General features: G+C 44.1%; 1 protein-coding gene across 5 annotated transcripts in view; it reads right to left on the reverse strand.

Moving 5' to 3' along the window:
• TEX10 (testis expressed 10) overlaps positions 1-17062 on the reverse strand; it is a 38833-nt gene that overhangs the window by 3611 nt on the left and 18160 nt on the right. For 4 of the 5 annotated variants that reach the window (XM_081166209.1, XM_081166208.1, XM_081166207.1 and 1 more), the window contains 4 exons: positions 13546-13634; positions 11252-11385; positions 4868-4948; positions 1296-1477 (listed from right to left, as the gene is read on the reverse strand). In XM_081166209.1, the coding sequence (XP_081022335.1) occupies positions 1296-1477; positions 4868-4948; positions 11252-11385; positions 13546-13634 (486 nt within the window). The remainder of the gene's footprint in view (positions 1-1295; positions 1478-4867; positions 4949-11251; positions 11386-13545; positions 13635-17062) is intronic. The other variant, XM_081166210.1, reaches the window with a different exon arrangement.

The following is a 17062-nucleotide window of genomic DNA, read 5'->3' on the forward strand; positions in this document are numbered from 1 at the left end:
TTAAAACTGCCTGTTATCTAACATGCACACAGGAGCCGTGACCCAGTTCAAGATTCCAGCGCTGCAAGTTACAGTAAGATTTCTACCGTTTGGACAAAGGGTAGTCAATCAAAGAAATCCCAATTGCAGAGGTAACATTCCTGTCTGATTTATCTCTCGCTTACTTTAAAATCAGTTTTGTTTTGTTTTTAAAAAGCGCATTGTTTCAGAAGAGCTTACTGGGAATAACATTCTAGAGGGTTAGGTAAAGGTAAAGGGACCCCTGACCGTTAGGTCCAGCCGTGACCAACTCTGGGGTTGCGGCGCTCATCTTGCTTTATTGGCCGAGGGAGCCGGCGTAAAGCTTCCGGGTCATGTGGCCAGCATGACTAAGCCGCTTCTGGTGAACCAGAGCAGCGCATGGAAACGCCGTTTACCTTCCCGCTGGAGCGGTACCTATTTATCTACTTGCACTTTGACATGCTTTCGAACTGCTAGGTTGGCAGGAGCTGGGACCGAGCAACGGGAGCTCACTCTGTCGCGGGGATTCGAACCGCCGACCTTCTGATCGGCAAGTCCTAGGCTCTGGTTTAACCCACAGCGCCACCCACGTCCCTCTAGAGGGTTAGAAGAGAATTAAAGCAACTAGTGTCTTAGAATGCTGATATTCGAAATCCAGCCTGCTTTTGGCTCCATGGGTCAGATCCTCACCAAGATCTATTCTCATGTGGCTTCCCACCTGTTGTCACAACAATCGCTTTGAAGTGCCAAAGTTAGTATTTCACAGCACTGCACACAGCCAATCCAGCAGGCTTTGGCTCTCCCGCGTATAAGCTCAAGGGCGGCAGAACCAAAGCTTACTTTCTGCAGGGGAACTCCTTTACACACCACAACTTGAAGTGCACTTTAAGGCTCCCATGTGTGCACCAGCACCCACATCCCTACCTGCTCCACAGCTGACATATATAGCATCAGATGTGGGGGCAGGGGGCAGTGTTTGGGGGACATGGCCTTGCAGGCAAAATTTGGACTCCCGGTGGGCAAGCTATAGCACGCAAACCTGTCGTAAGGAACCTGGAAAACTAAATAAGGCAACAGTCTAAATCCCAAAGATTTGTGTGATTGCTGGTGGTATACAGCTGACTTATTCCTCAATGTGGAGCAATGAAATGGAAGTCCATCAACCTTATAAAAAAACTTGCACAGGTACAGACTGATATTTTATTCCTCAAGTAAAACAAGCAAATTTCATATGTATTTCTAAAGTGCTTTTTACAGATGCCAATATTTGAGAAGTCCTCAAATTAAAAGCTTACCTCTTCTGCAGGTGTTCTGTATCTTCTCTCTCTATCGTTAAGAGGAGATAAAGGAGACTGTAACACAAAGACGCTAGGAACTTGGCAAGGTTTTCATTAAGCAAGCATGCTTGATCCAAGAGCTTACTAATGGCACACAAAACAGATCCAGCAGCACTGTCAGGTATTACAGTCAACCCTGCCTAGGAGACAAAACAAATAAATTACCTTTCACACAGACACTCATTTCTGCCATAGCTGTGCTTGCGCCTGTGTCTAAGAGCAATTCTAAAAATAACTTCATTTCCCCCTCAATCTGTTACATTTTACAACCTGCCCTTCCTTTCCTTTGAGGATTGAGCACATTAATCCCATGAATTGGCATCTTATTTATTTAGCAACAGCCAAGCAAAACACCTTCCATACTACCTTGTACAGTGGGCTTAAGCTCACGTCACAGATTTAAAATACAGTGGAAGAATGTTACTATGTGGGTAGGATGAACAACGGTTTCTGCACACCTCCTGCATACTCTAGCCCAGGCATCCCCAAACTCAGCCCTCCCTCCAGCTGTTTTGGGACTACAATTCCCATCATCCCTGACCACTGGTCCTGTTAGCTAGGGATGATGGGAGCTGCAGTCCCAAAACCGCTGGAAGGCCCAGTTTGGGGATGCCTGCTCTAGCCTCTGTCTAGACAGACAAGAAATGTATTCTCAGGGTCCATGGACACATTGCAGCCAGGCCAAAGCATTTGAAGTGCACAGAAGGGCCAGAGAGGAGAGTGGCCTGGCAACAGTTCCAAGGGTCTCTCTAGGCAGATAGGCCTAAGAAAACCATGCTTGGGCAGAGGCTGAGAGGCTCCCCACTCATGGTCTGTGCCTTGGGAGTCAGCAGCAGAGGCATGACAAAGAAATCAGGACCTCAAGCTTCATGTCCATTCTGTTGCTATGGATTCATGGCAAAGTTTTTCGCAAAACACTTGTCTAGAGTGGCAGTCCTAATGAAGTGAAATATAGTTCATGAAGGGTTCTGTTATCGTTGTCTTTCAGTTTGACTTTGGTAGATGGATTTAATTTTTTTTTGTTGGGAGAAAGTATGAAGCTGGTAGTCTTAAAACTTGCTAACTTTAAATAATGAATGCCCTGGTTCACTTTTTCCTCTTCCCTTCCCATTCCTTTTTCCTTTTGTGTTCCATTTTTTAGAATTTAAACCTGAGGAGAGGAACTGTCTTGTTTTTATTGATCTGTAATCCTTGCAGAGCCTTTACAGCTGAAATGTTGCGAGCCAATTAATGCTTGATTCTGGTGCAGCTCTGAAGAGCATATCTCACCAACTATGCTGTCATAGAATCATAGAATCATAGAGTTGGAAGAGACCACAAGGGCCATCGAGTCCAACCCCCTGCCAAGCAGGAAACACCATCAGAGCACTCCTGACATATGGTTGTCAAGCCTCTGCTTAAAGACCTCCAAAGGAGGAGACTCCACCACACTCCTTGGCAGCAAATTCCACTGTCAAACAGCTCTTACTGTCAGGAAGTTCTTCCTAATGTTTAGGTGGAATCTTCTTTCTTGTAGTTTGGATCCACTGCTCCGTGTTCACTTCTCTGGAGCAGCAGAAAACAACCTTTCTCCCTCCTCTATGTGACATCCTTTTATATATTTGAACATGGCGATCATATCACCCCTTAACCTCCTCTTCTCCAGGCTAAACATGCCCAGCTCCCTTAGCCGTTCCTCATAAGGCATCGTTTCCAGGCCTTTGACCATTTTGGTTGCCCTCTTCTGGACACGTTCCAGTTTGTCAGTGTCCTTCTTGAACTGTGGTGCCCAGAACTGGACACAGTACTCCAGGTGAGGTCTGACCAGAGCAGAATACAGTGGCACTATTACTTCCCTTGATCTAGATGCTATACTCCTATTGATGCAGCCCAGAATTGCATTGGCTTTTTTAGCTGCTGCGTCACACTGTTGGCTCATGTCAAGTTTGTGGTCAACCAAGACTCCTAGATCCTTCTAGGTCACCCTGCCAGAATGGGGCTGGGAGGTACTGTAGCAAGTCATTCCTGGAACTGAGTCATTCCTGAAATGAAGGATCCAGCAGGTTACGATGGGAGACTGCTGCTCTGAACCACTGCCCCTAAACTTAGGGAGTGCTGCCATAGTGTTTTGTCTTCCATGTTTTCTAACATCTACATGAAACTGTTGGGTGAGGTCATCCATAGATTTGGTCTGAAGTGTCAGGGGTTTCTAGTAATGCACTGAACGCCCTGAATCAATGTTTGGAGACAGTAAAGGATGGGATGTGGGCAAACAATCCAGTGAAAAGAAAAGCAGTCCACCTGGAAGCAGTTGTCTCAGAGACAGCTGTACAGCCTGCTCTGGGTGGGTTTGAACCACTTCTTAGGAATGCAGCTTTTATTGTTTTCTGTGACCCAGTGCTGCTCCTGATAGCAGAAGTGGTGAGGGTCAGGTTACCTGCAATGCTAAACCCACCACTTCATCCTCGGATTCGAATTACACCTTCCCACATGTGACCTACAACTTGCGAATGCATACTGAAGTGTCATGTGCCCAGGGTCTTGCTTTGAAGGCATTCATTTGTGGATGTCTATAAATGAATTTTCACATCAAATTGGACACAGGTCATCTGCTAGAAAACCTCTCCGGGGTATCCAATAAATAACAACATAAGTTTGGCTCTTGCCCATGAAACAGAAGTTCTTCATGCATATCGCCACAGATGAGGGGGACTGATTCATACTTTTAGAGAAAACAAGTTATAGATAAATTACTGATGTGCCAAAACTGTTACTTCTTTTAAAACACAAGAAAAAGAAAATATTTAAACTAAGTGTGGCATACTTCTTATTTTTGTAGGGAAGATTAAGGCAGTTAACAAATAGTTTACAGTTCACTGGAGTTAAATAATATTAGCTAACACAAAAAATATTATGTAAAAGTGACGGCAAATGTTACATTGGTCAGTACAGAATTACCTGGTACTGCTCTATTTTCACTAGTAATTGATTCGTTTTAAAGCCCTAAAATGCCCCCATTTATCTCAAGGATAATGTATTTGTACATACTCCTTCCTGTCCACTCATCAACATCAGAGGTGTTGCGCCAGCCAGCTGGTGGGCATGAAGGGAATGGCCTTTTTGTTGCTCTAGCAAAGGAAGCCCCTTCTCCCCAATGCCTCCATTACTGCTCATGGCCTGCGGCTGTTGCTGGTTTCTAATGATGGACAACTGATAGTAAAAAAAATCCTTGTCGTCATTTGTTCCATTTTTATGACAGTTTGCTGTTGGTCATTTTGAATTTTCCATAAAGAAACATGGAATATAACATTTTTAAACACAGTATGAAGACTTTCATTATTGTGATGAAATGTTTCTGCAACCGCTTATGAACAGGAAAACTACTATATACTGTTCACAGACTAAGACATGAATAGTGAGTATAACTGCAAGGCCAGAAATGAGCCTAGCAGGAACATCTGCACATACCAAACTCTTTTTATTGGCCAGTTTCAATCACAAACGATAATTAAATAAAACCAACATAGAATATATTCAAAATTACCACCTACCAGGTATTTGCAAATGCCATTTTGTACAATATCTATGCACTGGCTTCTTGAAGGTATAGTAGACAGGCACTGGGTCACCACCTGTTACAACAGCAATAATATTAATGCCAATATTCACTGTACATCTACATCTTTGTTTCTACAAAGTCATAGTGGATACATGGTCAAAAGTAACATATTCCAGAATTCTAAAAGCTGCATTTAATCATTTCATATAAGTTAAACCAGGCATAGACAACCTCAGCCCTCCAGATGTTTTGAGACTACAATTCCCATCATCCCCGACCACTGGTCCTGTTAGCTAGGGATCATGGGAGTTGTAGTCCCAAAACATCTGGAGGGCCGAGTTTGCCTATGCCTGGGTTAAACCACTGACCCTTGGCCAGTTACCATCTCTCAGCCTAACCTACTTCACAGGGTTGTTGTGAGGCTAAAAATGGTGAGGAGGCACAAACACTATGCCTTGAATGCCTCAGAAGAAAGGTGGGACGTAAAAGCAAAAACAAACAAGGAAGTCAAGTCCTGCAGGGCTTCCATTTCCTGCTCACACCACAAGACACTCAAATACAACAAACTGAATCAGACACACGGGTGCCTTTTTAACAATTAACGCTTTTAGAATCCTCCTCACCATCTGAAAGCACCACCAGTGACTCACAGTGAAGGCGAAGGGTCGCCTCTGTCACCCAGGAAGGGACATATGGCTTGATTACTTCCCCCGTTCTCATCCCCTTGTTGACTCCCTCCAGTTCAGTTCTGTGGCTGAGCTTGCGGCAGAAGAAGGCCCTCAACAGTACCATGTTCAGACAGGGCAAGATAGCAGGGAAAGGAGGAAGGAACATCAACCTGGACAAAGAAATCTGTGTGGGCCTAACTGAGCTATGTGGATAGGGGCAGCCACCATGTATATTATCCAAGGTATGGTAGTGGATGCCATCACGCACCACACAAAAGCAACTAGAGAGCTCTGTTAATTGTTTGTTACGGACACACAGGTTGCATGTACTCCTGGATGCAAACAGGGATTGCTTAAAATCAAAGAAAGTACCTGTTGCAGTACTATCCTCCTGAAGGTCACTTCAACCAAGGTATGCATGTCTATTCTTTACCAGGCACACCTGGCAAATGTAATTGTACCTATCAGATCTCTGTGATGGAAGCATTAGTGGTGAAAGTGGGAGATGTAGCGGTTGGGACAGTGTGCAAAAATATGTGCTGAGCTTCACAGATCAAAGCTATGCAAGCTTCAATCCATCTTGTCGGCTTGAACTGGGAGAAGAGCCAACGGGGGCAGGATAGAGGAAACCATCAAGTCACATGTCCCTGCCTTGTGCAAATGGGAGACGAACAACCCATGAATGGATGTGTCACATAGGCAAAGGAAAGAAGAATTCCAACATGCCTTAAACGCTATATTTTGAAATGCTAACGGAACAGAGGTAAGGGATAACATCTTTTTCTGTTTTCTGAGGTCAGAACTCTAAAACATTTTGTGCACCGAACGGTGAGTGCTACAGTGAAAATTAAGTGACATAAATAGACAATTCCTTAGAAACCTTATCTTGCAATCTGGAAAGGCAACAAACCTGTAGACATGAAGCCTCGAGGGATAAAGCACTGACAACAGAAGGATCAAATTGCTCTCTGGCTACAGTCAATATTGAGACTACAGATCCAATGCTAATGAAGACTCCTTGCCTGTAATTGGAAAACAACCTCGCTCTCCACTCATAACCCAACTGCCATTTATGCTGACACTTAAAACATTTACTCATCTTACTACCTTCCCTCCGATTTAGAAAATCCCAAAAGAGTCCAGGCGTGTGCTCAAACAAATTATACGGGCAATTAGTGCCCCGCGGTTCTTAAAAAATAGGTTGCAACTGTTGCCACAGCTCTTTTTTCCATATCCTTGAGGATCTACAAAGTGAATGAATATAACCATAAATTCTTCTGCTCATTCTCTTCAACTCAGGCTTCCCTAACCTGGTGCTTCCCAGATGTTTTGAACTCCAACCATCTCTAATTACTGGCCATGCTGATCAGAGCTGCAGTCCAAAACATCTGGATGCATCCGGTTGAGGAAGCCTGATTTAACCATATAAACCATCCTCTGAGGCCCTTCGTCGAGTGTCTCCTCTATGAGAGGTCGGGAGGGTGGCAACACGAGAACGGGGCCTTTTCTGCAGTGGCTCCCCGTTTGTGGAATGTTCTCCCCAGGAAGGTTTGTCTGGCGCCTTTATTATACATCTTTAGGTGCTAGACGAAAATGTTCCTCTTCATCCAGGCCTTGGGCAGATTAATATTCTATGGCCTTTTAAATGTGTTTGTGGGAGGGGGGATTATTGTTCTGCTGTGCTTTTATTCTAACTATTTATTTGTGCTTTTATCCTGTATTTTTATCTTGGGCGCCCCGAGATCTTAGGATGAAGGGCAGTATATAAATTTAATAAATAAATTTATTGGATTGGTTTGCAGGCAGAAGCCTCCATGACAAGCATCGCTAGTGCTGGGTGCTTCTGTCTCTTCTCTAGTCATTGATTAGGAAAAGTTTTTGTATCAAAAGTGTTCATAATGCAGTTACAAGGCAAAAGCTGCTATGAGAAAAGTACCGTATTTTTCACTCTATAGGGCGCACCGGCCCATAGGGCGCACCTACTGTATTTTTCGCACCATAGGACGCACCGGACAATAGGACGCACTTTGTTTTAGAGGGGGGAGAACAAGGAAAAAAAAATCTCCCCCTCTCTGCCCAGCGCCCCTTCAGTGAAGCGGCAGGAGGCGCTGCACAGAGAGGGGGGAGAACTTTCCCTCTCTTGTTTTCCCGCTCTAAAACAAGGTGCCGTTTAAGGTGCGTTCAGGCGGCTACCTTGGAAGCCTGGAGAGCGAGAGGGGTCGGTGTGCACTGACCCCTCTTGCTCTCCAGGCTTCAGGTTCCTTTCGACCTGCTCTTTGGGGCTGGCGGGGGGAAGCCCACCACCAGCCCCAAAGAGCAGGTCAGGGAGCAGCGGAAAGGCACAGCGGAGAGGTTCCTGCCATAGCCGCGCGTCACCTCTCCAGCAGGGAGAGGGTTGCGGGGCTATGGCTTCTTTAGCCCCGCGCGCGCTCTCCCGGCTGGAGAGGTAACGCGGGGCTGTAGAGGCTCCTGCCATAGCCGCGCGTCACCTCTCCAGCCGGGAGAGGGTCGCGAGGGGCTGCTTTAGCCCTGCGTGCGCGCTCTCCCGGCTGGAGAGGTGACACGGGGCTGTAGAGGTTCCTGCCATAGCCGCGCGTCACCTCTCCTGCCGGGAGAGGGTCGCGGGGCTATGGCGTCTTCGCTCCATAGGACGCACACACATTTCCCCTTCATTTTTGAAGGGGAAAAAGTGCGTCCTATAGAGCGAAAAATACGGTAGTTTTTTTGGGGGGGGAATAAAGAAAAAAAATTATCCCCCCCCCCCTGGTGCAGGGCTGGGGCGAGGGAAGCCTGAGCTTCCCCCGACCCCAGTCCCCAGAACAGGCTGCTCTCCGCAAGCCTTGGGAGCCCGGCGGGAGTTCCTGCCGGGCTCCCAAGGCTTGCGGATAGCTTCCTGAAGCCTGCATTCACTCCATAGGACGCACACACATTTCCCCTTCATTTTTGGAGGGGGGGAAAGTGTATCCTATAGAGCGAAAAATACGGTAAGTCCAAGCAGCAATATAAACTCATTTTTTTACAAAAAACTACTTCTAATATGCAATTGGCTTTCTCCACATTTTTGTTCACACCAAACAAAACACATTTTTGTGGGTGTTGAGCTCATTTTATCCATTCAAAAACTGGCCAATGAAGATTCCATCCCAAATGAAATGATCACACTATCATTTAATTATTTTTTTTAAAAAAATATGGATATTGACAATTAAAACAGTAGGACCAGTGAAAAACTCACAACTCTCTTTGCCTAAAAGAATTCTCCTGAATATTCCCAAATCACCCAGTAATAAAATTAAATGCCTGGCTAGTCTGGACTTGATCAAATGAAGAATGCTGTAATGACAATATTTTTAAACGTAATCTGCCCCAAATGAGCCTGTCATCTTAAACAACATGGCCTTATATGCAACTTTTATATTTCCCCCTATATTAAACTTTCCCCCCAAATGTTATTCTTTGGGCTTCTAATCATTGACTCAAGAGTATCTTCCCTTCTGAACCTCATGTGCTTAGCCAAGCCACTGCTAAAAAGCATCTTCTGAAAGCTCAAAGCTCTGGTAACAATGCCCAGAGTATTTCAGATACACAGAGATAACTGTTCAGGGGATTGTGGATTGCTTGAAAACGCAAATAACATCACATAAAAGCATTGCTATTTTTATTCTGAAAGAACATACAAAGTAAAATTTGCACCACTGTGTCTAAGGGATCCAGCCAGACAGCCTTACAATCTTCCTACAACTGGTTGGCAATGTCTCACGTGAGCAGTTCTAAAAACGCAAAGAACTGCTTGGTTTGAACCAAATATTTGTATTTACTTCTGTTTCCATAAATATCCTGCAGGCTCAATGGACTGATACAGCTTCAAGAAAGCTATATGTAACTTTGCTCCACACAAAGGTCCATCTTTGTGATAACTTACCATTGTAACTTCTTTTGCTGTTACACATACGTACTGTGTCACTGTGCCCTGTCACTTTTATTTTCAGTCTTTATTCAGCAAAAATTTCAATAAAAATAATTTCTTACCAAATATCCCGCAGATCACGTACGTAAAGTGCACGAATCACCTAAGCTTACATTCCAGGTGGCAAAGACTCCAAAATATGGATAGTTACACTGTAGTGTACCGTATTTTTCGCCCTATAGGACACACTTTTTCCCCTCCAAAAATGAAGGGGAAATCTGGGTGCGTCCTATGGGGCGAATGCAGGCTTTCGCTGAAGCCTGGAGAGCGAGAGGGGTCGGTGCGCACCGACCCCTCTCGCTCTCCAGGCTTCAGGAAGCTATCCACAAGCCTTGCAAGCCTGGTGGGAGTTCCCAAGGGCTCGCAAGGCTTGCGGGCAGCAGCCTGCAGCCCACAAGCTCAGGGGACAGCGGGGAGGCCTTCCCGCTGCTCCCCGACCTGGTTTGGAGGCTGACGCTGGGGAGAAGCGCACTTCTCCCCAGCGCCAGCCCCACGAGCTCGGGGGACAGATATCCGCAAGCCTGGGGAAACCAGCGGGACTTCCCGCCGGGCTCCCTAGGCTTGCGGATAGCAGCCTGTTCTGGGGGCTGGGGTTGGGGGAAGCTCGGGCTTCCCCCGTGCCAGCCCCGCGCCTGGGGGGAAAATAATATTTTTCCCTTTATTTCCCCCCCAAAAAACTAGGTGCGTCCTATGGGCCGGTGCGTCCTATAGGGCGAAAAATACGGTGAACAACGCCTTAATGTGTTTGTAAAGTACACTTATTTTCATTTCCTACTTCGAAAAGGAAACATGAAATAGGTTGTTTTCACCTTGCTGCTCAAACTGACCACTACAGCAAAGCAAAAGCAATGCTATCTAAGCTGTGAGAAGATGGCAATGCTGGCAGTGCAAATTCAAGACAAGGCCCATTCCCCATTCTGAATCCAATGCCAGCCTTCTAACAGAAGAGTCACCTCTAAGCACAATTCAACAGTATGCACTTCTGCTCAGAAGGCAGGGCCAGAAGATGTGACAACGCTTCCTGGGGAACAGTCCAGCAAGATGGAACTCTCGCTCAGCTACTGGAGAAGGACTGTGCAAAATCAAAACTAGGGTCCTATGAGTTTGAGCCCAGAACTAACAGGAGCATCAAGTGAATCCACCCTCAAGGACAGAAGGAGGAGGAGGAGTTTGGACTTGATATCCCGCCTTTCACTCCTTTTAAGGAGTCTCAAAGCGGCTCACAATCTCCTTTCTCTCTGTGAGGTGAGTGGGGCTGAGAGATTTCAGAGAAGTGTGACTGGCCCAAGGTCACCCAGCAGCTGCATGTGGAGGAGCGGGGAAGCGAACCCGGCTCACCAGATTACGAGTCCACCGCTCTTAACCACGCTGGCTCTCTTGCCGAGTTCCTAGGGGACACCAATGGCCAGCAAACCTTTCAATGCACCCTGATGTGAAGAGGGCGTGCAGCCACCATATCTTGCAGAAAAAAAGGAAAGACTCTAGCTGGGCCGTCTATGCCTGCTATTGAGGAACCACTTATTCTGAAGCTGATCTTAGGCTTTAGTGAGACTGTTATGGAACCACTAATATTCAGCTTTAGCCACTACACTGGGATCCTTTTTCTCTCATGAGCAACGTAGTCAGGGAATAATGCATAGATTTTTTTACTCCCTACAGAACATTTACCACCAATACTGAGCCTACAGGCATGCCAGCCTAGGATATTTTAACTCTGAATTCTCTGTGTGGACAGTCTTACCTCTGTCATTGCCCAGTGATATGAAAACTGATCCAGATCTGTCAAGTAGATCTGGACCGGGGAGAGCTGTGTTTGGCTTATGTGTGGCTTCCCTCTGATGCTCTGCAGGTTAGTCAGCTCTTCTCGGGAGAAGCCTGGAAAAAGTTAACAGAGAAGCCCATTAGGAGCAGACCCCAGAGGGAATTACCATTCTGCTATTTTCCATCTATAATAAAAAAATACTGGTTAACAACTCATTAAAAAGATTTTATCCCACAGTTCATATTTGTGAAGTATAAAGGGAAATATACAAGACCTGCGGTCAAAATCAGAATGATACTTAAACATGCAAACAAACAAATCTTCAAACAGGAAAGTATGCTAGCAGTATTACACCCTGGACACGATCCAAGTTAAGCACTTACAATCTCCATTAGTTTCCATGAGACAGCATTAAGTATGTGCTTACAGTCGCATAGATTTCCATGGGATAATTCAGTAAATAATTAGCTTTAGTCAATCCTTAGAATGACTGGGATAACTACTGCTTACGTTCCTGCTGGTAGCTTGTGCCAGACAAGCAGAATTGTTGTTCCACATCCCACTTCTTGAGCAGCTGAGCTTCCCATGCTTTGAAGCATTCTTGTTTCAAAAGCAGTTCATCATTTGGTTACTGCTTAGGAAGAGCTTTGTAGGGTTTATGGGACGAGTTTCATGTGTCTTTGGATCCCACCCCATACATCTGAGGGCCTGGGTGTTATTAAAAGCTAGGGGAAATGACTTAACTGAGCCAACTATTCATTACTAATGCTCAGTTTTAATGACTCACTCTCACGTTTTGCCATTTTAAAGACAAGTCTGGTCTCACTATGCAACTCTGTGAGTCCTAACCACAACTAATCAGAAGAAAACCCTATTGAATTCAACAGGGCGATTACTACTAGGTAAGTGGATTGACAACCAGACTTCTTAACAATCGGGTTTTAATAGTGAATTAAGCTGAAATTAGAAACAATACTAGTGGTAAAGGTACCCCTGCCCGCACGGGCCAGTCGTGTCCGACTCTAGGGTTGTGCGCCCATCTCACTTAAGAGGCTGGGGGCCAGCGCTGTCCGGAGACACTTCCGGGTCACGTGGCAAGCGTGACGAAGCTGCTCTGGTGAGCCGGCACCAGCGCAGCACACAGAAACGCCGTTTACCTTCCCGCTATAAAGCGGTACCTATTTATCTACTTGCACTTAGGGGTGCTTTCGAACTGCTAGGTGGCCAGGAGCTGGGACCAAAAGACGGGAGCTCACCCCGCTGCGGCGATTCGAACCACCGACCATGCGATCGGCAGGCCCTAGGCGCTGAGGTTTTACCCACAGCGCCACCCGCGTCCCTTAATACTAGTGGTAGACAAACATAAACCTTCAAACAGATCTGATGCTAACCGCTATCAGTGGTTTAGGGGTTTTTTTTAAGTGTTTCGTATTTGAAGCTTTATATAAAAAGATTGTGATTGTGTTGTGGCTGCACATTAATATTTGTATTTTAGATTATGAAGGTCTGAAGCAAGCCGGGGAACAGTGTGATTAAGAGGAAGATATTAATAATATTCGCATACAAGGGTGTGAGAAGAATTACTTGGGCAGCACAGGATTTTGGACACACAAGAAAGAAGATCAAGGACTGATGAGGCTGTTTGATAGCACGGAAAATTTAAGAATGGAGGGGATGCTGGAAACAAAAATAAATTTACTATGACATTCAGGAGCTACTGGTCCTCTGTCTCCATAATCCAGCCAGCTTTTATACATCTGCAAGACAGGTGTACAGAACCATACTGGTGGCAGTTATTTGGGAAGTTCTGGAATACTGCTGAGCTTAGTTATAGTTCTAGAATACTGCTAGAATACTGCTGAAACAGTGGACTCACCACTATTTCAAAAACAGAAACTTTACTGGGAGGTAATTGGGAGAACAGAGCAAAAGGATACCCGCCTGGTCTTGTGGAAATAAAACATCTCAAAAGGTCTTAAAACAGAAAACAATGCCAGACAGCTCCAGTGGTGCCCGCAGAGAAACTCCCCAGTGAAAAAATGATGGCAACTGAAATCTGACAGCAGGTATGTGAATTAAGCAGTCACAGGGTGCTTGATCACTCCTAATAATCGCTTCTTAAATTCTCGCTTTTATGTTGATGATTAGCCATTGTTTGTACAAGGCATTACAGGATGTTTGCCTTCAATCTACTTAACGCAGCATTTTTCCTAAATGAAATTCAACAAAATTATGCTGAAATAAAAAAAAATTTTTAAATTCACACAGATTACCTGTAAGAGTTGAAAACAAGAAGCTGAAGTAATCCAGATCAGTCACTGAGTTGCCCTGCACTGGGTACTTCCATCCCACAAAAGAGGATCTATTTAATTTTTTTAAAAGGAAGGGTTATTAGGATACATGAAAATTCAAGTCCAAACGAGATGTGATGGTAGGGGAGGGGTAGAACTGTTCCACACATGCCTGTCATCTCACAGCCCTTTTCCCTCACCCAACCGATAAATATCCAAAATATGCCTGGCTCAGGTGGTGGAACACTGCAGAGATAAGCAGGAAAGCAGGTCTTGTAACATTTTTCAGATGTTTACTAGGGTTTGTTTTCTACAAAATGAAAGTAAAAATCTAAGTTGGAAAGGATGCAAAAAGCGAGCAAGGGATATTTATATGAATACAATGTTTTCAAAGCATCCAACCCATTCTTAATAACCTCATATTGTAAAAGTGCTTTTGAAGAATAAATAAAGGTTAATGATAGTTATATGCATTCTTGAATGAAACGTGAACATGAGCTTTCGTTATATGATTGTGAACCTGCCAAATGGGGAGAAAAAGATGAAATCAAGTTGGCAGTCATTCAAAAGTTTCTTTAAAAGTCAGGAAGCTAAATGAGCTCAAAATATTTTTCTAAATTATACTAAATCTATACCACAGTATATGGACTCTTCTTGATCAAGAAGGAACTAAAGGGTATGCCAAAACCAGCATCTAAAGAGAAAGCTATGAAAATACACAGGTCCCACTATTCAACACTCGTTCTGCAAAAATCCACTTATTCAAACACGAGGCATTAGTACCCAAACTTTGCTATACACACAGCAGGATCAAATATTCAAAGAGTAGGACAATTGTGCAGTACTAAAAACAAATAGACAGCCTTACTTTTTTGTGTTTTGCTGGTCTGTGGCAGCCATTTTACCAGAAACCAAGGTGGGGCCAAAATTCCATGGCCAAGACCGCATTAGAAATTTCCCCATAGAAATCAATGGAAACTGTTGACTGGTTATGTGAACGCTTGCCTAACAAACTATTTCCTAAGAACGCAGGAAATGTGTTTAGATAGCAAGACCTGCATGCAAAATGTTGCCAAGAGTCCACTCTTGCTCATCTCAAGGAACTGCAGATTGTGTCTGAAGACAATATTTAATAAAGGTGGCATTAAACCACAGAGCCTGAAGGTTGGCGGTTCGAATCCCCGCGATGGGGTGAGCTCCCGTTGCTTGGTCCCTGCTCCTGCCAACCTAGCAGTTAGAAAGCACGAAGTGCAAGTAGATAAATAGGTACTGCTCTGGTGGGAAGGTAAATGATGTTTTCGTGCGCTGCTCTGGTTCGCCAGAAGCAGCTTAGTCATGCTGGCCACATGACCTGGAAGCTGTACGCTGGCTCCCTCGGCCAATAAAGCGAGATGAGCGCCACAACCCCAGATTCGTCCGTGACTGGATCTAATGGTCAGGGGTCCCTTTACCTTTACCTTTATGCCACCAACTGCTTGCTAATACTTGCTAACAACAACATGCTCAACCACAGCTGCATTTAGACATTGGCTAATCTGTTCTGCTTTCAACTAGTTTCTTCTGATGAAGCAAAATCATGAATTTTATCCAACAGCTAGTTAAAACCTCATCCATGACCCTTTATAAAGCTAATAATCACATTCAGCAATGTGATTATGACTTCAAAATCATCCTAAAAGGTGTCACTTCTTAATCTACAATAGAGATTATATCAATGTCAGTGAAATACTGTTTCATTAACTATGAGCTGCAATGTATCATGTTTGTGCTGCAATGCTATGTAAATATGTGGTGTGTCAAATGTTCAGATTACCTGCATAAAGATAAAATACAAACTTTCCCACAGATCTCCTCACTAACTGCTTGGATCCACTTGACTAAATTATCAAGATTATAATTTTGACACTTACACTGCCGAAACTTAATTCTAAACAAATATTTTGTACATAGGCAATGTAAAAAAACCCAATGGCAATAGCAGCTACGCAGTAGAAGAATCTATTATTCCATTTCAAATTGCTTAAAAAGCATGAAAAATATGAAGGATGAGGTTTAGAATATACAGATGTAATAGAAGATGTATAGAAGATGTAATATACATCTCCGTTCAACCAGTCTGTTTACACAGAAGACACACAGTGCCATCTAGTGACAATGTTAACCTCCATCTGCTGGAAAGATGTGCCTGAATATACTGTTCCCTTGTTAATTATGCGGTTTTAAATGTGCATTTTATATTTTACTTCCTTCAGTAATGTTTTCTTCTGAAATGTTTAAGATTTTGTTGTTGTTAACTTTGCTGCGTTAAATAGGCAGTATGTAGCTGACCTCCTTTGTAATGTTTGGAAATCTTCAAGATAATATTTTACTTTCCTGTTAATTATGTTGCTTTGAATGTATAATTTACATTTGACTTTATTCAGTAATGGTTTATTCTGGATTGTTGTATTTGATATTTTAATGGGTTGTAAGTCACTTTTGTGATTTTTCCCCTAAACATTTAAGGTGGTATAGAAATGAAATGAAATGAAATGAACAACAATAGTAGCAGCTCCCGTAGAACCAACCCCTGCTGAAAACAGGGGCTGCATCTGATGGCCAATTTAAACAGTGGCGAATGCAAGCCCTGCAAATTAGGATCAATGGGGAGCACACAGCTTAAAGCAGCCCCTCCCCACTGTGCCCAATGCCAGCCCTGCTGCTTTCCAGCGAGTGTAGATTCACCTGATGTCACAGGTTGATGACCTGCCCAAAATGGCCTGTGGAAGAATGACCAATGTTGGATCAGATTTGCTGGATGAAAGTGGCTCTCCCCCTTGAGTATATATAGCTTAGACAGGGGTCAGCAAATTTTTTTCAGCAGGGGGCTGGCTCACTGTCCCTCAGAGCTTGTGGGGGGCCGGACCATATTTTGAAAACATAATAATGAACGAATTCCTATGCCCCACAAATAACCCAGAGATGCATTTTAAATAAAAGCACATGTTCCACCCATGTAAAAACATGCTGATTTCTGGGCAGTCCGCAGGCCGGATTGAGAAGGCAATTGGGCCGGATCCGGCCCCCGGGCCTTAGTTTGCCTACCCATGGCTTAGAATACCAGTAGCAGCAATTTTACTTCCTTTGTGTGAAGAGCCAGTGAACTTTACATTTCCATCTTTGAAAACATCATTATTTCACCAAACAAAATGAGGGCCAAATAAAAAGACCACTTTTTATTATGTTTTATGAGGAACAGTATGACAATTCTTTCTTCCAAACATGTCTTTAATTAACGGCTATTTTATTCCTACAATATATTTGTAAAAGAAAAATAACCAGATGTTCCAGAGGAATGTACTGACCCAAGATCGTTAAGGTGCTTCTGTTGTTTTCTACCTGGGAGAGGTCAGCTCTGTGAACAGAAATGAATCTGCAAGGAGGTTTTTAGGCCACTTCTTCTGTAACATTCAAATAAAGTCCCAGGGTATACAGTCATACCCCGGGTTGAATGCGCTTC

This window comes from Podarcis bocagei (assembly GCF_964188305.1).
Source record: "Podarcis bocagei genome assembly, chromosome: 13".
Lineage (NCBI taxonomy): Eukaryota > Metazoa > Chordata > Lepidosauria > Squamata > Lacertidae > Podarcis > Podarcis bocagei.